The sequence below is a fragment of the Bombyx mandarina genome, chromosome 06 (assembly GCF_030267445.1).
Source record: "Bombyx mandarina strain Sakado chromosome 06, ASM3026744v2".
Classification (NCBI taxonomy): domain Eukaryota; kingdom Metazoa; phylum Arthropoda; class Insecta; order Lepidoptera; family Bombycidae; genus Bombyx; species Bombyx mandarina.
This window is the reverse complement of record NC_143213.1, coordinates 12,791,918-12,814,168: the sequence shown is the minus strand read 5'-3', so window position 1 is coordinate 12,814,168 and position 22,251 is coordinate 12,791,918. Positions and strand designations below refer to the sequence as shown.

Here is a 22,251-nt window from a genome sequence, read left to right as displayed (position 1 = left end):
ACACTGCCGGCAGCGCATTCGGTATTGTATAGAATGCCTAGGGAAAGTATAAAATGAAAAATACTTCATACATTACCTTAACGTTTTAGGTATTCTATACATTGCCTACTGGCATTCAATGGAGAGACTGGTGATAAAGGGCTGCGTGGAAGGCAGGAGATCACGCGGACGCTCACCGACCCGCTGGACTGACCCAATAAAGAAGGCAGCTGAGTCCACTATGGTCGAATGTACTCGAAACGCTTGGAACCGCCACACCCGGAGGCGTATTGCCTGAAGGGCGGTCGTCGGGAGCATGGGCGACCTTACAGGTCCTCCTGCACATACAGCATCAGCGCAGTCACGACCACCCTGACAAGAGTGTCCGACTGAGAAGAAGATACACTGGTTAGGTATTGTATGGAATACCGTATTATACAGATTGCCAATAACATAAATACCTAAATTACTTTCAAGTGTAAAACAATATTATAAACAACGTTCTCTGAATTTCTCAGCGAAGTTTGTTGTTTTTCATTTACCTATATAAATTTGCATACAATAATGCTCACAATCTGTATTTTGAATATTTAAATTTTGTGGCTGGGTGGTTGGTGGTAGCTATTGTTTAAGTTTAAGACTACTCACTTTGCTTTTGTGGTTTGATTAATACTGAAATGAATATTGCCTAACTTTAACAATTGCAGTAAAAATTTGTGAAAATGGTGGAAATCAGCAAACATTTTCTTGACAATTCTGATTTGGTTTTTCTTTCATGTTCGAAAGCTATTCATCCGTGGACTGACAGCTGTTTCAAAGCTTTCTGGGGAATGTCACTGGCATGTGGAAAAGGGGCAGCAAAATTTTTCGGGATTATATATACAATGTCTTTCGTAAGTGTTCATAATTCTATAGCATTCTCTTGAGCAATGTTAATATTCTAATTTGAACGAATTAAGTAAAATAAATGTAGGTTTCAGATAAGCCAGAAAGTATAAATTGGAGTTATGATAAGTTAAGAGAATACATATCATTACGGATCCTCCCGATCAATTGACGGTGCTTTTAGGTAGGTACTTCAAGCATCAGTCACCGTCTTCGCCGAATCCGTCGCTTGCGACTAAGGGCTCGACGAGTAATTTAACCCATAGACACAGCCCATTGAGTTTCTCACCGGATCTTCTCAGTGGGTTGCTTTTCCGATCCGGTGATAGATTCTGCGAAGCACCGTTTTGCTAAAGCCAGTGTTAGCAACACTCTGGTTTAAGCCCCTTGAGCTCACCTACACGTCAGCGAGAAGCTGAAATAGCCTCTCAAGGCTATCAGCATAGGCAAAAAAAAACAATAAATGAATAATTAAGAGACGTAGATGAATACGACTTTCACGGATCGAATGATTTATACTATTGAAAAGCTATGTATGTAAGTATAATTTATTACAGAATAATATAGTACAACAGGAGCATTGACTGCTATTTTTCAACGTGTTCATATTCTAATGAAATCGTTAGGACAGTACATAATAAACGTCGCATTTTTTTTAAATTATCCATGTCGAGTTAATCACAATGACATTTGACACACTGTCTATCCGTCCAACATACCTACATAATCGAATTGAATTTTAATTACATTAGATTGACAGTTAATTCACTAGCAATAACATGTATTTAAGCCAATATTTTCGTGTAAATTTTTTTGTTTATAAGGACATTATCTTACCTTAAATTAATCTTCTGTTGTACAGTATCATTTGATAAAATGACACCTAGAGAATTTTAGCTTATCTATAGTTTTAATCAAAACCCCTTTGTTGAATTCGTTTAACGTATTCAGTATCATATTCGTATCAAAATAAAAACATTGAGAAATTTCCTTTAAAAATATAAATTAAAAAATGGTGGAAGCAAGTAAGTTGTGGTTCGAAAAGGCGTGTAGTGCTTCCGAGTGTCACAATCTTATACATCCATGGACCTACAAATGTACGGATGCGACTTCGTCAATGCTTATCAGCTGTATAAAAGGAAGTTATAAGTTTTACGCCATGGTTTATGTTGTAAGTATTTAATCTCAAAATCTCTATTGATAATTCCAAAGTACAATGTACAGGAGGCATAGCTAATACAGCTAATAAATATAAACTTCAATGTTGACACAATTATTGAAAAACTGTACTGGTTCGGAAAAGAGTTATATTTCTGAGACGAACTAGCTAGGGCTATTGAATTAGGCATGTTTTTTTTACATGATTGCATATTAAGTGTAAGTGTAATATCTATGCATGATTGCTTTTAATTTTCTTTCTTAAAAGGTTAAACAACAAAAACAATGCATATTATAATTACAATTCATATTTAATACTGTAAACATGGAAGTAACTATCTCTGTTAAGTTTTTATGACAGAACAACTGAACCAATTACAGCTACTTTGAATGCTACATTTTAAGCTACTTTCATCTCACTCCTTTGTACGAGTCTCTTAGGGATGTATAGTATTGTGAATATGATGCAGGCAGAAAGCTTGTAGTAAATAAAATTAAATGGCTTTATTTACAATATTTAGTGCTATCACATAAATAGTCATCACATTGTAATAGTCATCACATTTTCTTGTACAAATGTTTCTTTGCTAGCATAAAATTTATTGGTAGGTGCAAATTGAACGTCTTTGGTAATCCCATTTGAAAGCCGAAAAACACCAACAATAAATAATACATCAGATTCATTGAAGTACTTTTAAAATAATACATCAGATTCATTGAAGTGCTTTTAAAATTCACATGACTCTAAATTATCTTCACTGACCCCGTCACTAAACACTTGACATTTTATTATTCGTCATGGAATTTATGTTTTATTAATATTTATTTCATAATTTTTTGATTTGACTTTTTATTGACTTAGTCTCACATGCACTAGCTAGCATCTCTAATTGGTGCATTATGAGTTCGATCTTGTAGTTTGCTTAAGACATTAGTTTAATATATTTTGTATGGATATTTTTATACATATAAATATAAAACATGTTATATAAGTATTTAAATCAGTCTCTGGGTACCATGGTATATGGAATTCTAATTTAAAGCCAGGTAAATATTCTACTAAAATTTAAACAAACCTAATAAAACCTTCCACCTAGAAGACATTCTCATAATCAGTCATAAATATTGTGGGAATATATATATGTATATGTTCAATAAGTCTGTCATTTACATTTGATAAGTGTAGCAAATGAAGCAAAATCAAACAAGAACTGAATTGCTATGAATAATTGTTAATGTCAATGTCTTTTTTTATGAGGCTCCTTTTATAATCTTTTATTAACAATAGCAATAGTAGAGACAGTCACTTTACTGCCTACATATGACCACAGACAACATCTTACTTTAAATTACTCTTCATTACAAACTTAAAATATCTTTTAAAACATTGAAATTAGAAAAATTAATATAAATATTATTGGAATAACAAAAAGGAAGAGTGGGCTTATCTTAATTAGATTGATATGACCTGGATTATCAATTCGATATCTTAATCATCACACATAGTATTCAATATCTTGATATATATTACAACACATCCTTGACTTATTCTTGTACTTTAACCTTTTAGTTTCAGTTATCGAGCTATTAGCTTAAAAAATGTGAAACAGAAATTTGTTAAATTTTTTAATTTTACGCTATGAATGAAAACCATTTTGTGAGAATTTTTACAGTCAATACATATGTCTTTTCTTTCAGAGACAAAAATAAATCTTCACTAAATAATTACTTAATTAATGACAGACACATAATTAATTAATGAGCTCCTCCATGTAAGCAAAAAAGAAAAGAATCTGCGGCAGTAGTTAGCTCTCCTAAATGCTGGGCTGCAGTTCATTGGTTCAGTTCGATACTTTGAGCAATTGTTTGTGTGACGAACTGGCTTATTAGATCCTTTTCTGGGTTTTTAATATCTATTTATAAAAATGATAAAAATAAGTATAATTTTTTTTTTTTATTGCTTAGATGGGTGGACGAGCTCACAGCCCACCTGGTGTTAAATGGTTACTGGAGCCCATAGACATCCACAACGTAAATGCGCCACCCACCTTGAGATATAAGTTCTAAGGTCTCAAGTTAGTTACAACGGCTGCCCCACCCTTCAAACCGAAACGCATTACTCTTTCACGGCAAAAATAGGCAGGGTGGTGGTACCCACCCGCGTGGACACACAAGAGGTCCACCACCAGTAATTACGCAAATTATAATTTAGCGGGTTTCATTTTTATTACACGATGTTATTCCTTCACCGTGGAAATCAATCGTGAACATTCGCACGATTGCATTCGCACGTGCATCGCTCAATACGAATGCACCGGACGTCTTATCCGTTAGGTCACGACGACTTCAAATATCAATATCAATGCTGATTTGGGGCCAACTGGTTGTGTGTGATTTCTCTTCTATCATTTATTTCTTGAAGTCTCATCACATATTGATTTATGTAGCACATAATTATATAAACTACCCATATTGTAAACAGTCACAGTTCACAGAACTGCTTTATTCTTCTCCTATTTAGCCTGCAGCTTTATTTTATTCTTCTCCTATTTGGATTTTTTTTTAATATAAAGATTTCAAGCAAAATGTATCTGTTTTTTTTTATTCCATTAGTATTATTAACCTTAACTTATTGCTACATCTGTATGTAATAAAAACCATATTCAGTGATTTTTCACAAAAAATTATTGTTAAATATTTTATATAGTACTACTTAACTATGAAATAATGCCAATACGCAAGTTATTTCGGATTAATTTTACTGTGCGTATCTTACGACACTAAGAACTAATAGAATTTTAATAATGTCTGAGATGTTGAGGAAAAAGAAACTTTCTATGCCCCAAATTAGTAAGTGAGGTGTTACGGCATTTTAAGCTTTCATAATTGAGAAACGTATCGATATACGTGCGGATTGAGAAGCATTGTGAAAGTTAACATTGTACTTCTGGAATAATAAGCATGGCATAATAAGAATACTAAGAATAGCGAGATAACGTTCGCTGATTTGTTGTCTCGCTCTGTTTAGTTTTATTTATTACTAGCGACCCGCCCTCGCTTCGCTTCGGAAACATTTAATTTTATTATTGATGAATAGCTGAGTCCCGCGATGATACCCGCGGTTATTGTCGTACCGCGGATGACGCCGCGGGGCGAAGCTAGTCTTAAAAAAGTAGCCTAAGTTACTCCTTATATCATCAGCTGCCTATCAGTGAAAGTCTCGTCAAAATCGGTCCAGCCGTTCCAGAGATTAGCCGGAACAAACAGACAGACAGACAAAAATTGTAAAAAATGTTATTTTGGTGTATGTACCGTATAATATATTCATATGCATGTAGTAAAAAGCGGTTATTTCAATACTAAAAACAGACACTCTAATTTTATTTATATGTATAGATATAGACGTGTGAATGTGCTCATCGGTCCGTTAAAAAACAAAGTAGGAAACCGGCCCTTGGCATTAGACCGGTACAATGCTAGGAGGACGAAGAGATTGTTGGATGAGCTCACGGCCCACTCGGTGTTCAGTGGTTACCGGAGCCCATACACATCAACAATGTAAATGCAACCTTGAGACATGGGTCTAAGTCTGTATATTAAATGCCTTATCTTTTAGGCCATCACGACATCAAAGTGCAATGCTTAAATGGTTCCACAGTATGTTAACTCCTTGCCCTGTTTGCATTTTACCCTGACGGTGAGCCGACTCTTGGGTTACGAGCCTCAATGAGGTTTTAGTGCTGTTCAATTTTCAATGGTATGGCCCCAAAGACCCGTGGTTAGCGGCTGACGACATGCTCAATCTCGAACTTGCGAACTATTTAACGGGTCATGCAAATTTTTGAAAATTACCCCTATATTTTTTCTTTAAGCTTCAAATTCTAATGCGAGGGAAGAAACTTGGCAAGAAAGAAATTATAGAGCAATTCAAGTTGTATTTGAAGTCTGGAATATTTGGACTCACTGTAGGCAGTTCGTTTGTGACCCTCAACTGTATATTCAGGTAATTGGTGATTATTTTTCTGTACTTAACTAAATCAACACACTGTAAAAAACCGCGTCGTGTCTATTCGTACGCCATCACATTTTAATAAGGCAATAATTCAGTCGTTCAAATCGTACGTGTTAGTTCTGAAAACATTGTATCTCTGACTGAATTCCCAATAATACCAATGCGTTTCTTATTGTTACCTATATCTCTTTGGAGTCTGGTTTGCGATATTACTAATGAAATCAGATTGATGATTAAATGGATGCCAATTTTTTTTAATAATATTTAACACTATTTCTATAACATAAGAAAGCAGACGTAGAATGTAGAGGTTAACGAGGTCATAGATCCTTGCAAAGATTTCATGCTGCGATACAGTAATGCGTTCCGGGATAGCCATACCGACATGTCTTCACTTTTTGATGTCAATGGTTCCGCACTAAACCAGAAGTGAGGGCTAAGCAACTTGTTTAGTGAAAAAAATCCCGCCTGACTACCTTACTTGATAATACTTCATAGTTACTTACGTCTCTCGACTTCCACTTCCGGTCACCGTCCTCGTCGAACCCGTCGCTTGCGACGAAGGGCTCCACGAGCGAACTAACCCATAGACACAGCCCACTGAATTTCTCGCCGAATCTTCTCAGTGGGTCGCGTTTCCGATCCGGTGGTAGATTCTGCGAAGCACTGCTCTTGCTAGGGTCAGTGTTAGGAACTCTCCGGTTGAGCTCCGCGAGCTCACCTACAAACTTTAGGGCGAAGCTGAAATAGCCTCTCAAGGCTATCAGCATAGGTAGGAAAAAGGGGCAAAAAAAAGACTTCCACTTGTCGGGCTTGGGGAGAGGGGGGTTTCCAAAATAACTTTAAATTAAACAGGATTTTTTTGTTATGTTATTGTCATGTTCGTCAACAGGAAGCTTTTCTTCAGCGAGTTCTCGTACTACACGACTGTGTTATTGCCATGTACCGTGAGCGGTCTGGCCGTGTATTTCGAGCCGCCCCATCGAAGAGTATTGGTGGTCAATCTCTTTGTGAATTTGGTGAGTATAATTACCAGAGGTGCCTTTTTTTAAACAATCTAATGTTATACAAACATTTTTTTTTTATTGCTAAGATGGTTGCACAAGCTCACAGCCCACCTGGTGTTATGTGGTCACTGGAGCCCATAAACATCTATAACGTAAATGCGCCACCCACCTTGAGATATAAGTTCTAAAGTCTCAAGTATAGTTACAACGGCTGCACCACCCTTCAAACCGAAACGCATTACTGCTTCACGGCAGAAATAGGCAGGGTGGGTGGGTGGTGGTACCTACCCGTGCGGACTCACAAGAGGTCCTACCACCAGTAATTACGCAAATTATAATTTTGCGGGTTTGAATTTTATTACACGATGTTATTCCTTCACCGTTGAAGTCAATCGTGGAACATTTGTTAAGTATGTATTTCATTAGAAAAATTGGTACCCGTCTGCGCGTTTCGAACACCGGTGTATTGCTAGATACGAATGTACCGGACGTCTTATCCTTTAGGCCACGACGAGTTCTGCGAAGTACTGCTCTTGCCAGGGTTAGTGTTAGCAACGTCGTCGGGATGAGCCCCGAGAGCTCACCTACACGCTAGGGTAACGCTGATATAGTCTCTCAAGGCTATCAGCATATGTAGAAAAAAAAAGTTAAGGCAACTAGGCGAGCTAACAGCTCCTATGTTCTTAAGTGGCCACTGGAGCCTAAAGAAATGTTATGAGACATAACATTTATGAATCTATTTGTAGTACAATATGTTTGATTATACACCAAAATAAGTCTGCAAAATATGCTATACATAAAAATGCAATAGGCCGTTTTTTCAATTAAGCAATCGCTTCCAGAGACCCGTCAGAAGAATAAGAATCGAGATAAACAATGATTTGCGGTGTACTTGAGTTGTTACAATACATAATATATATTGATCAAATGTAAAAATATTTTTCCAAACACATATTCATAGGTATTCAGCCAGACATTCTTACCACTTACACATAATATATGTAAATATGTGTGTAAATAATACAAAAACACGTTAACGTTAAGGCAAATGTCTGACATCATATTCATTAAAAGTAATTGTAGGCCGCAATTAAACAGATTAATTTTATATTGAAATAACTAGCTGATCCGGCAGACTTCGTAGTACCTCAATCGATATATAAAAGACCTAGTTTTGTATAAAATAAACCTAAAACAAGCAAAAGGAATCCGTCCGACGGGGGACACATCAAAGGAAAAACAAAATTGTTATTTTTATTTAATTCCGAGAATTTTCATATTTATCTACCTATTAAACCTTCTCTGGACTTCCACAAATAATTCAAGACCAAAATTAGTCAAATCGGTCCAGCCGTTCTCGAGTTTTAGCGAGACTAACGAACAGCAATTCATTTTTATATATATAGATTATCAAAATCTACTTATAAAGTTTCAAAATTAATTAAAGAGTTTTGATGTTCATGCCGGTCAGGATATTAGAGTTAAAATAATGTGTGTTGTCGTCGGTACTTGATAGATATTCCCACAGACAAAGTTCGTCGCGATTCCGATCCGGTGATAGGTTTAGGGAAACACACTGCTCATGCTGCTAGGACAGACCTAGGCAAAATCTTTCAGGTTGAGCCCCGAAAGCTGGCCTAGCACTCCGGCAAAACCAGAATAGCCCCTCGAGGATACTGGGAATTTAGGAACAAAGATACGTATTAAAAATAAAAATAAAAATTTGTCTGATTCCTAAATGAAATCGGAACGTACATTTAGTTTTCCGTGAAAGTAAACACGAGATTAAATCTTTAAGATGTTTTCAATCAGCCTTACTTTTCGTGATAATCGAAGTAAACAATATTGATCGTAACAAAAAACAGGGCTCTCTTGAATAAAAACATGCGTACTTGTGACTTTTTGGCTTAAATTTTTTGTGATCGGACAACAAGGTTACCATTTTTTTCTAACTCTAAATCCGTGTTGACGCATACGGTCGTATCTCATATTTCGTAAACCAAATTAATTACAGGCACATTTAAATATATTCAGCACGTAATATAGGAGATTGACGTAATAGAAAATAAAGTGTTCGCTCAAAATGTGTCCGATCAGAAGCCTCAAAGTCACCCAAAGAGCAACAGAAAGTAATTTGCTCGGATTCCTACATTCCTGTCCTCTCTCTGCGAGATCAAATCAGGTACTAATAATACCTGATTTGATCTCGCACGGAGAGTCCGATTCTCCTAAGAGAATCGCAGGAAAACGACGGTAATCGTCTTAGTCCAAAATATTGTGACGTTGAAGTGGTAGTGGGCGGGGTACATTGCGTGGAACAGATAGTCGCCGGGGCCGATCAGTTCTTGAAGGGCAATCACGTACCGGAAGACTTAGCGTAGGTGGGCCTGGGTAGGTATGGTGGACCGACGATGTTGAGGAAGATCTGAAGGTGATCTCTTTCACAGCTCCAATAGATGGACAAAAGTCCTCCCTTGAGACTTGATCACACCCGTCGACTGATTCTTAATAGTATTACAAATTGTGTTATTCACGTGATTCAAGTGTTGTAGTGTTAGCAGTAGTATCAATTACCGGGAATTCATTCATAGTGTAGTAAAATCGTAATAAGGACCTCTTTCAATAAGGAAGATCTAAAAAAATGACTATCACCTATTTCGATTTTCGGTTCCAGTACAGGGTTATTATTTGTCATTGTAATTCCAGGTGTTTGAATATTGGGTTCGAACTTTGGAAATGAAAGGATGGCTCCGGCGTTCGCCCCGTAAGGAGACCTTGATCTTCATGCTGGGCAGTGCCGTCTTTTTCTATTTGATGCGGAGAGACAGAGAGAGCGGCAAACAAACACCTCTATTCTGGTGAGTCGAAAAAATCTTTTTAAACTTAAATAACATTATGAATTCGACACATGCATTAAACTTTTGTATATTTATTTATTTCAAAGACAGCTTATATTAACATAATAAGATAACAAACAAATTAAAGATCCGAAACCTATAAAAACAAGTTATATCGTTCGAAAAACAAAAATAAAGTAAAGCAAGAATTAATAAAACTAAAAGAAGAACTAAACTAAATGTAGCCACTTGCATATAAATGTGATAAATTAATAGGATCTGAATTTCGTTGCAAATCAACGTCACCGGCCCTTGTGTCCGTTGTTCCTACCTAAAAAGAATCTGGCGCTAATTTGACGTCTCACCCTTGTAATAGAATAATTAAATGGGTCAATATAATGGGGTAATAGTTTGCCAAGTCTGTTGTAAACATCACCGACACCTAACAGGAACGAGTTCAGCTTATAGTTATGTAAAACTAGTCAAACCCAATCCGCTTGGCTCGCCGATCTTTGATTTGACTTTGATCTAAATCGCTATCAAACCAGGCCAGCTTGAAACTTAACCGAAAACATCATCGAAATCGCTTCAGCCGCTTCGAAATCTATGCTGCATAAATCTATGGATGCAGATTTGCTTGTATATCTATATACATAGTTCCTATTACCGATAGTATAACATTGTTTTTGATCCAAAACAGTAGCGCCAACTGCTAAATTAACAAGTCTTAAAGTATATTCATTAATACGTTGAATATTAATGTCACTAAAATGATCTTTGACTTTGGATTTTTTTTACTTGAAGTTATTGATTGAATTTGGTACTAAATATTCGTATTTTTTGTACCAATTTACCTTGGCGTATGAGTTCGGAATCTCAATTGTAATAACAACTGTCGAACATTTCAAACCGAACTGCATGATTGCTTCGTGGCAGATATAGATAGGATGAAGACGAAAAGGATGAAGGATAAGGAAAGGTGGGGACCTGTCTCGGTGGTGTAGGTTAGGAGAGGGCTATATCCAGCAATGCAAAGATAAGGCGTCCGGTGCATTCGTATCTAGAGATGCACCGGTGTTCGAATCCCGCAGGCGTTTTCTAATGAAATAAGTACCTAAGAAATCTTCACGATTGACTTCCACGGTGAAGGAATAACATCGTGTAATAAAAATCAAACCCGCAAAATATAATTTGCGTAATTAATTTTTGGTAGGACCTCTTGTAAGTCCGCACGGGTAGGTACCACCACCCTGCCTGTTTCTGCCGTGAAGCAGTAATGCGTTTCGGTTTGAAGGATGGGGCAGCCGTTGTAACTATACAGGGTGGGTAGCGCCATTTACGTTGTAGATGTCTACGGGCTCCAGTAACCACTTAACACCAGGTGGGCTGTGAGCTCGTTCACACATCTTAGCAATAAAAAAAGTAAAAAACTGTGGCCATCATCAGATGCTGACGATGGTTCTCTAAATGGGGCTTTGTAATATCTATAAACTCCGGTAACAAATCCAGAATAATTGGTTAAAGCTAGCACATTCTCTTGGTATTTGCAGGTTTTTCACACCGCCACGTGTTTCCAAGGAAACTGGAGAGCCAGTCGGTGGCGTGGAAGGCCGAAGCCCTGCCTGTCCGCACCGGGGTCCTTGTCTGAATTATATATTAAAGGTATTCCGAATTCAGTAAGTAAATAAATCGTGCATTGTGCAAAATAATGAGAGATTGCTATTCGCCTACCTACCCGTTAGCACTTTCTCCTAACTAATTTGCCTGATTATTTCTGCCGTAAAGCAGTAATGCGTTTCGGTTTGAAGGGTGGGACAGCCGTTGTAACTATACTGAGACCTTAGAACTGTTATCTCAAGGTGGGTGGCTCATTTACGTTGTAGCTGTCTATGGGCTCCAGTAACCACTTAACACCAGGTGGGCCGTGAGCTCGTCCACTCATCTAAGCAACAAAAAAAATCGAAAAAGGAATTATCGAGCGCTGTCCGGTCCATATTTATTTGCGTGACTTATTTTCTGGTGGATAGCGTGCTTGGTGAGCGACCAATACATATGTCAACTTCCCAAAATAGTCCCAGTCTAGTTGTATAAGTCATCCGATTTCGCTACCCTGGTATTTTTTGTCAAGTTTTATCGATTATCTTTTCCAAATATCGATTTATTTTAATGTTTTCTCTGTTGTGTATAAAATAAAGCATATTTTCAAACGGCAAATTTTCATTGCGTATATCCGGTATGATGTTTCTTCGTTATGTTTTAAGTTTTTTTTTTGTATTGTAGGGTACTTTAAAACTTTTCGGCGTCGGGTGTGCGATGACGATGCTCCGTGCAGTAATACCTAAAATCCTGACTCCGATGAAAGCGTTGAAGTCCCTAAGACTGGCCCATTTGAGACTGGGAATTTTCTTCGGAGGCTACATAGGAATATATAGGGTAAGTCAATTTCGATAGTTGCTTCTATATTCTCTTTGGTTGTCGCGAGTTGTTGACAAAATAAAAACTAATTTTAACTTTTAATTTCCCTTTTTACACGCTTTATATTAGCTTCACTTGTGTGTATGTTTGTATGGTTGTAACTGACTCGTTTAGACGCGATTTTGACCCACTTTAAACGGCCAGATTTCATTCAAACTTTGTGGATTTATCGAGGACCGATGACAATACACTAATTTGATAAGATTATTCCATTACTCAATTTGCAAAATAAGATTTTTACCAATTCAAAAATTGAAAATAATGTAACATATATTTTATTTAAAAAATAGCGTTGGGTGCTTTTTAAGATATTATTGAAATAATAATTCTTCTACCCACATCATCAGAAAAATATAACTAATAACACCATTCACCCCACGCTTTTTTTACAATAAAATAAATTTTTTTACACTATTTTCAATTCAAATGTTTTAAAATTTATTTTCTATATTTTAGTTGAATTTATATACTATTATTTATTTTTATATTGTTTTATAGCTAGTGGTTTGTGCACTGTGTCGAGCGAATGGCAAAGACAGCGCTTCTTACGCGTTGCCCGCGGGCCTCCTCGCTGGCGCTGCATTCAGGGCGGCCCCCTCCACGCCGATCGCGTTGGCCCCCATCACGTCCTCCCTGCAAGTACGTATTCATTAGCGGCACAAGGTCGGACATCCATTATCCATCCAAGAACCCGACGCTCGAATGAATCTTTGAAGTCGTCGTGGCCTAAAGGATAAGACGTCCGGTGAATTGGTATGTAGCGATGCACCGGTGTTCGAATCCCGCAGGCGGATACCAATTTTTGTAATGAAATACGTATTTAAGAAATTTTCACGTTTGACTTCCACAATGAAGGAATAACATCGTGTAATAGCGTAATTAGCGTAATTACTGGTGGTAGTATCTTGTTTGTCCGCACGGGTAGGTAACACCATCCCGCCTATTTCTGCCGTGAAGCAGTAATGCGTTTCGGTTTGAAGGGTGGAGCAGCCGTTGTAACGATAATGAGACCTTAGAACTTACATCTCAAGGTGGGCTGCGCATTTAAGTCGTACATGTCTATGGACTCCAGTAACCACTTAACATCAGGTGCATCTAAGCAATAAAAAAGAAAAAAAAAAGTTTTTAACAGGGTTGCAATTCGTTTAAAACTCTTTCCCGAAAATAACTTTTCCGAAATTCGTATAGAATTATAATCATTCTATTGCTGCAGTCATAAAATGACGACAAATAAATCGATATTCTAGAACGTTCGAATTGAATTTATTTTCAGATCCTGGCGTCGTGGGCGTATCAGCGCGAGATGTTGCCGGCGAACCTGCCGCTGGTCGAGATACTGTATTGCTTGTGTCAGGGGCTGTTGTTCCACGCTCGCGTCATGCACGAGGACGCCTGCCCCCGGTACATCATCAACCTGATGCACACCGTCACCAGCTCTAAGTAAGTTTGTGATTTTCATACGCTTAAAACTGCTGTGTCATTATAGGCAGCCCTGAGCCGGGAGCTCATTCGCGGCATCCTTATTCACAATTGACCCAGTCCCCACTACCACCAAAAATGCGTTCCAGTTTTAAAAATAGCAGCCAACAAACAAATAAGAATATTAATAATGTTTATTCCATGAGCGACGGTGAACACTTACCATCACATGGGTCTCTCGTCTGCCTATAAAGGGAATAAAAACCATTTCTTTCAATGGTCTCTGTCTTAAGCGCAGCTTGTATCGTAGAAGACTTACATCGGAGTGAGTGTGTAATACAGTGAAGTATATAAATATAATATATAACCCGTATATACAATATAGTGTGCAGAAAAGCTCCGGTGAAATTAAAAAAGCATTTTAAAATTTTCAGGGCCGATCAAATTCAAGGTGCTTTCATAGAGAAAATGTTGAAGAGCTTGTGAAGAATACGCGCTTAGTACAATTACAACACATATTCTATTAAGATTGAGAAGAACAAATGATTTATCAATTAGAGTTATTAAACGTGTTCGCCAGCCACGATCCGACTGTCAAACCGCCTTTCATGTCAATGCTATAATGTCATTGTCGATTTCTATTGAAAAACTTGGAAAATTAGTAGAAATTTATTAGTAAGTTTATAGGGAAAAATTCCCTAAAATTATGGGGAATTTAAAAGATAACAACGCATTGCTAGAAACAATCAAAGAGACTTTTTGGCGGGAACGCGAGGAGTGAAGTTGTGTGATTTGTTTTATTTTGTCTATTTAGTGTCTCTTCAGGTTTAAATGTGTAATAATGGTGGTTTATTAACTGTTTAATATCTGTGAAAGTGCACAAATGCGGGAAAATGAAACAAAGCCGCTGGACGTAACTTCTCAGGATCCTCCAAAAAGTCCACTGAAAATATCTTAGTAAATGACCACCATTTTACTGAGATTATATTTCATCCCGTATCATCTCATTTCATTTAATTTCATCCCAGTTGATTAATGGCTCAAATTAATCTTCTTCATTTAATTTCACTCCATAATATAATTTTCCATAAAAATATGAATATTAATTAAAATAAGACATGACTTAAAGGTCTCAGTTACCAGGTAATAATATCTCTTAAAAAAAACAAAGATATGAGAGTCTATTTGAAAATATTCGATTTCACGATTTCAATTAGGATTATCGACCACAATTGCTTTATTCCTCTGTTGTGTGTCGAAACTAAAAAGCCAAATGTCAATTGGTTCTAAACGAAATTGACTGGCGACATCTGACAAACAACACCACGCGGACGGTGTTGCCCGAGAAGTAGCCAAGCAGATCAACTGGATGTTACTGTCTCGCGACTAACTATGTAGGTAATGATGAAGATAGAAAATTAATAAACAAACATCTTAGTTTTAATTATTTAGTATTCGTAGTGAGGTGATTAGTAAAAAGATATATAATATATGATTTAAATTTAATTAATTTATTTAGCGGGCATATCTGTGATTATTTTAAGTGTAAGACGTTATTTACAGCACAGGGTTTTATTTAGAGGCGGGTTTCTTATAGATTTTTTAGTTTTCGGTGCATTTTGTATGTTTGTCCAATGAATTCTAATACTAGGGGGATAAGGTGTAATTTCGTATAAAAATTTCAAATGAAATATGAATAGTTGCAGCAACGATGTTTTTATGGCTTAATTAGTTACAAACTACGTGATCGCACTTCGAGATTGGTCACATAATCGTACAACACGAGGCCTTGTGGGAACGTGCCTACCGAGGTTCACTTGTAGTTTATACGCGGTGGAACGTCTTGTCACGCACCGGAACTCACCTCCATGCTGCCTAGTTCAACAGTCAATACGTCTTAGTCAGTGTGCTTAGTGCGAGTTTTTTAACGTTAACGATAGCTTAAAAGCTTACTCATTTTTGTGTGCAGTCGGAACAGCGCCCCTAGCGGCAAACGTTCCAACTCCATACAAATTTGAGTTGACTTTTACGTTATCGAGAATGTTAAAAAACTCGCACTAAGCACACTGAAGTCGTAGTCGTTATTACAATAGAGACTTCGCTCGTTGTGACATGTATGTTGTCCAGTGACCACATAACGCAAGGTGGTCGCACGTTCCCACTTCTAGACCAAAACAGAGTCGTCGTAAAAGTGTTAAAGTAGGGTAGTTATCAAACCACTTATCGATTCCTAATAACGTAATGTTGCAGATAATACTGAATATTACGTACAATTTTTTATTCGTTCGTAAAGTAAATACTTTATTATGAGTACAGATTAATGATTGAGAATTACTTTATATAATTAAAAAGACTAGCGATGAAGCCATGGTGCGAATGGACAGTTTATTTTATCACCTTCGGGTTATTTGATTAATGTTTAGGAAGTATTCGTAAAAAGTTACCATATGAGAAAATATACTCGTTTTTTTATATAAGATTTTTTTATTTGCGTACTGATGTAGCTTCTTATTGATTTATTCAATTCTTTGAGGACGGCGCACAAATTTTAGCAATGATGGTATACTCACCGACTCTGTGTATTGTTAAATTCAAAATACCTAGTTAGTCAAATGTTTTATAAATTAAATCCAAACTGTTAACGTTAAGTTGATGTTGTAAGCTTTATTCTTGTTTAATAAGTCAATTTTGTTAATATAAAATGCAAATTTAAAATAATAAATAAAAATACGCTCAGATAATAAAACAATACAGGAAGCGCCTCTAGCGGATTTTTGTAGGCAGCTAAAGTTTCGATCCGAAATAGGCATGCCAGTATTCATTACAAAATACTTTTTAATTTTATAAGGAGCAATAGTGACTAGTAAGTCGCACACGGTCTTGTAGAGAAACGTTATAATAATTTACTTGCAAACAGCGTCTTAACGCAGTCTTAGAGACTTTTAATTTATATAACACAAAAGTCATTCACTTATAATAAACGCTTTGTAAACCACAAAATATTAGATTTAAATGTAAGACAAAATATATCAAAGTAAGAAATTATACTTATTATTCGTAAATTCGTAATAAAGGATGTGTGGGGGAAAAGGGGAGGGGAGGGGTTTGGGGATTCCTCTCGAGTCGCTCTAGAAAAAGAACAATGTCACCAGTGTTTGGGATTCAGGGCATAACGATTCAACGGTCTCGCTGCTATATGATGGTCTGATGGCTGAACTGGTAGGTGGTGTGCCATCAACCAGTTCAGCTATCACGGAATGTTGCGGAATTTTTGCCGTTATACAACCGAGACTTGGACCTCATGTCTCAAGTTGGGCGACAGCAGCCACGCTCTGATGAGGCTCCGCATAGAACGCCAGATGGGCCTTGAGATTGTTTAAGTTTACGCAATAAAGAGCGTTTATTTAGTTATTACCATCAAATGTTTTGTGTGCCTTAAATAGCGGATATACGAGAATAACGTATCATGAATTAATGCTCGCTTTTATGAAATTTGATCGTTTCGCCTACGAGGGATTCCCCTGCACCCTAAATAGTTCGCTATAGATTGCACAAAATGACCGAACAAGACGTAGGACACCAAAATGACAGAACAAGACGTAGGACACCAAAATGACAGAACAAGACGTAGGACACCAAAATGACAATGTTCCCATTTGTGGTTGTTATACTATTTTTGTATTAAATGATTTTATGATACTTGTTTTTGTTTATTCTACCCTTCAGTTGCGATGTTAATTTGTGTGTATTAGTAGTCGTAGTAGTAGCGTAGCAGTAATCTATTGACCAAACTTTTCATGAGTATTACAGAAGCGCCTACGTAGTACGTACGTATGACGTACTACGTACCTAGATATTTTGATCCTATAAAACCATTCGATTTGAAAAGTTTAAGGACTAGTCAAATATTGCTGTGTCGAATGCTCAAAATTTTTGAATTACTGATAAAGCTGTGTAATTTCGGACGGAGTATCGAAAATAACAATGATTGTTTATTCCAGGCTTAAACAATGGTATTTTTATGTTGTTTTTCCAATTAGGATGAGTTTATTTTTGTACTATACTTGTACTATTTATTTTATCCAAAACACTAGTTTGAAAAACTAATAAACTAGTTTAAAAAACTAGTGTTTTGGAGAAAATAAATAGTACAAGTTGAAAATAATTCAAAAAATTATAAATACGTATGTGAGTGATTATATTATATTGGCTGCATTGGCGTAGAAACAGCACTGAGGCAGCAACTGCTTTAGTTATTAGTGAATTGGGTTTAAAAATAAACACGGGCACATGGGGTTTGATGACGACCCTATTTTGGAAAAACGAATTTTCTCGCATTAATCCTATTCCACAAGTCACACCCCTTTCCGGAGGCGAATCGTTTCTGAATTTACCTATATTAGCTGTATTGATGTTTAACCCAATGATTTGGGTAGGGCATCTTACTATTAAGCCTAATTAGATTGTGTTCAAGTTTTTGAATATGCCTAACGTTAACTTCACTGCGTGATTATATTAGTGGGTAAGTGTCTTGGCAGTCTCAAATATCGATTTTGAGTATAGCAACGGTTAATTAACTTCTTCAACCCTCGGTCCATCAGAAGTAGCAGGTCTAGCGCCGGCTCCTCCAGCTCCATGGAGTTTCATCATCACCGGTTGGCAGACTCTCTGGGCGTCCTTGAGGCGTTGCTCGGTTTGTGCTTCTGGCGCGTCAGGATTGGCTTCCAGCCATCGCAGCTGGGCATTGCATTCTGTTTTAACTGCGTTCTTTTCGGTTTCTGTCAGTCTCTCACCGGCGTTTTCGACTGCCTATCAAATGGTTTTTTTTTAAAACTGGACAAATGGATGTCCGAGCTCACGGCCTGCGGCAAACGCTTATCGGAGCCCATGTATATCACAATGCGAATGGTGCCACCCCCTGACTGTCCCACCCTAGCAACCTTCAGTACCACAAATCACGCCTGATAATCGTGAAGACTGTTTTGGCTTTGTTTTTCTAGTTTTTTTTTGTGGGTATAAATTTGATTATAGTAACTGTTATTTGTATTTTATTGCACAGACAAAAGGAGCAGCCCATGACAAGATAAAAAAAATATGATAATCATTGGCGAATTTATAGATCGCGAACAAACAAACTCACAAAAAATATAGGATTTTAAAAAAAATGGTGAAACCGAGAATCGACCATAGCCTAGAAACAATCTTTGAAACAAACATACAACTTATATTTAAGTTCCTATAATTTGTATGCAAATCAATACCAGTACATATTTGTACATAACAATGTCAGATAATAAATGTGTTCTGCCAAAGTACGCCGAGTGTCTTACCTATTAGGCCAAGGTAGTCTCAAACTACTTACTGCTTTACATCCAAAAAGGTATCCCTCTAGTCGGTTTCTCGATTCAACTCCCTTTTTTATAGCTTCATCCTCGGCTTTAAACTTCTCCGCGTCTCTAAGCATATTTTCAATGTCGTGTTTACTAAGACGGCCTTTGTCATTTGAAATTGTAATGTTCTCCGAACGACCAGTGCTTCTATCTTCAGCGCTAACATTGAGGATGCCATTGGCATCTACATCGAAAGTTACCTGGTGCAAGATGAAATAGAAATAAATAACTTGCTAGTTAAGTGGTTACTGGAGCCCATAGACATCCACAACGTACATGCGCCACCCACCTTGAGATATAAGCTCTAAGGTCTCAAGTATAGTTACAACGGCTACCCCACCCTTCAAACCGAAACGCATTACTGCTTCACGGCAGAAATAGGCAGGGTGGTGGTACCACCCGCGCGGACTCACAAGAAGTCCTACCACCAGTAAAAATTCTCAGTTGTATTTAAATAGCAGCATTCCTACATTTCAAATCGATCATTGTATTTCTGCGGAATTAGGCAGTATAGTAATTCCATCTTAACTGACATCCACCGTATACATATCCACCGTGGTATACTTCTGCCATAAATGGTATAAGACTAGTTTACAGTTGAAAATTTCACACAACCTTATAGTAAGACATTATTCACCTCTATTTGTGGTACTCCTCTTGGAGCTGGTGGTATTCCAGACAAATTAAATGTACCCAAAAGGTTGTTATCTTTGGTCAGAACGCGTTCCCCTTCGTAGATCTACAAAGGAAAGTACAATAAGTCGGTCGTTTCGTTTTGATAGTGACGAACGGAGAATATGTTAATGGAAATAACCCGAATAGTCACAGCAGGTTGGTTATCTGCGTATGTGGTGAAAATTTTCTTTTGTGTGGTAGGTATCGTTGAGTTCCTGTCTACCAAGCGTGTCATGACACCCCCAGCAGTCTCAATACCGAGAGACAATGGGATCACATCAACAAGGAGCACATCCTGAATACGTGTGTCTTTGCTACCAGTGAGAATGGCTGCTTGCACTGCGGCTCCGTACGCTACAGCTTCGTCTGGATTGATGGACATATTTAGCGTTTTACCACCAAAGAAATCCTGCAAGAAAATTATTTAATTTGTTTTTTATGTATTCTTGAGGAATTGCAAGTCATTAAAGCAGAAAGCATTCGTGTGTACCTGCAATAATCGTTGGATTTTTGGTATTCTAGTAGAGCCTCCCACCATGACAACATCGTGTATTTCTCTCGTATTGAATCCTGCATCTTTTAGGGCTTGTTCGACTGGTTCAAGAGTTTGTCTGAACAAGTCCGAACATAAATCTTCAAAGCGAGCCCTTGACAGTTTAGAATAGAAATCTATACCATCGTGTAGTGCATCTATTTCTATACTGGCTTCAGTACTTGAAGATAATGTTCTTTTACATCTCTCGCAAGCGGTACGAAGTCTTCTTAAAGCTTTAGGATTTTCTTTAATTTTTTTTTTGTATTTCTTTTCAAACTCTTGACAAAAATGATCTACCATTCGGCTATCAAAGTCTTCACCACCCAAATGTGTGTCTCCAGCTGTTGATTTTACTTCAAATAGAGATCCTTCAGATATTTGAAGTACTGAGACATCAAAAGTCCCTCCGCCAAGGTCAAATATCAAAACATTTCTTTCGCCTTTTAAATTTTTGTCCAGTCCATAGGCTAGAGCTGCTGCTGTTGGCTCGTTGATGATTCTAAGAACGTTTAAACCAGCGATAACACCGGCATCTTTTGTAGCTTGACGCTGAGAATCATTAAAATAAGCCGGTACAGTGATGACTGCATCATTTACGACGCCACCCAGAAACTTTTCAGCAATTTCTTTCATTTTCGTTAAAACCATTGAAGATATCTCTTCAGGAGCGAATTTCCTTGTATCCTCTTTATATTCGACGACAATTTTTGGTTCACCACCTTCCGAAATAACTTGAAAAGGCCAATGCTTTATGTCTTGTTGTACTTTTGGATCACCGAATTTTCGTCCGATGAGGCGTTTAGCATCAAAAACTGTGTTCTTTGGGTTCATCGCCACCTGCACGATATTTAAACTTATTATTACATCTAGATCATACTTATCGTTAAAGCAGTAGTAATAGTGGTTGGTGAGATATACTCTAGATACCTGGTTCTTCGCAGGATCTCCAATTAATCTCTCTGTCTCAGTAAAAGCGACGTAGGATGGTGTTGTTCTGTTACCCTGGTCGTTAGCTATGATTTCCACTTTGCTGTGCTGGAAGACTCCCACGCAGGAATATGTTGTTCCCAGATCTATTCCAACAGCTGGTACCATTTTAGATCTTTAAGTTTAGAGAAGAAGGTGTTATTAGACAGTTGACGCCTCTATCCCCTGATTTGCAAGCGAAGTAAATTGTCTCTTCGTAATAAGGTGACACGTTACAAAACTTGCATACGTCCGGTCATCACCTACGCAAGTGTACTGTTCGCTCACGCGGCCCGCACTAGTTTGAAACCCCTTCAAGCCATTCAATCCCGTTTTTGCAGGATAGCCGTCGGAGCCCCGTGATTCGTCAGGAACGTCGACCTCCATGATGACCTGGAGCTTGATTCAATCAGTAAGTATATACAGTCTGCATCAATGTGCTACTTTGAGAAGGCGGCACGACACGAAAACCCTCTTGTCGTGGCCGCCGGAAATTACATACCCGATTCTGTGGACCGAATGGTAAACAGTCAACGTCGCCCTAAACACGTCATTACGGATCCTCCCGATCCATTAACAGTGCCTTTAGGTACCTCAAGCGCCGATCACCATCCTCGTCGAACCCGTCGCTTGCAACGAAGGACTCGACGAGTGAATTAACCCCTAGACACAGCCCACTGATTTTCTCACCGGATCTTCTCAGTGGGTCGCGTTTCCGATCCGGTGGTAGATTCTGCGAAGCACTGCTCTTGCTAGGGCCAGTATTAGCAGCACCTCCGGCTTTAGCCCCGAGAGCTCACCTACATGCTAGGGTAACGCTGATATAGCCTCTAAAGGCTATCAGCATAGATAGGATAAAAAAAATGGACTCACGTCCCTGTAGATAGTTTTGATAAAGCAAATGAATTATCTT

General features: G+C 37.7%; 2 protein-coding genes across 2 annotated transcripts; one reads left to right on the top strand and one right to left on the bottom strand.

Moving 5' to 3' along the window:
* Positions 1–1,588: 1,588 nt before the first annotated feature.
* On the top strand, positions 1,589–17,471 carry LOC114253002 (transmembrane protein 135). Its single transcript, XM_028187735.2, has 9 exons — positions 1,589–2,035; positions 5,895–6,025; positions 6,927–7,053; positions 9,748–9,899; positions 11,429–11,540; positions 12,159–12,311; positions 12,852–12,992; positions 13,627–13,793; positions 14,207–17,471. Exons 1-9 carry the CDS (start codon positions 1,877–1,879, stop codon positions 14,256–14,258), a joined length of 1,194 nt encoding a protein of 397 aa, XP_028043536.2. The 5' UTR covers positions 1,589–1,876; the 3' UTR covers positions 14,259–17,471.
* A 560-nt stretch (positions 17,472–18,031) lies between these two features.
* Positions 18,032–21,959, bottom strand: LOC114252937 (heat shock protein 68). The gene is made up of 6 exons (XM_089728146.1): positions 21,300–21,959; positions 20,328–21,209; positions 19,977–20,246; positions 19,800–19,901; positions 19,135–19,362; positions 18,032–18,581 (listed from the first exon to the last, which is right to left on the bottom strand). The coding sequence occupies exons 1-6, from the start codon at positions 21,465–21,467 to the stop codon at positions 18,342–18,344; spliced, it is 1,890 nt and encodes a 629-aa protein (XP_089584272.1). The 5' UTR covers positions 21,468–21,959; the 3' UTR covers positions 18,032–18,341.
* Between the last annotated feature and the right edge of the window lie 292 nt (positions 21,960–22,251).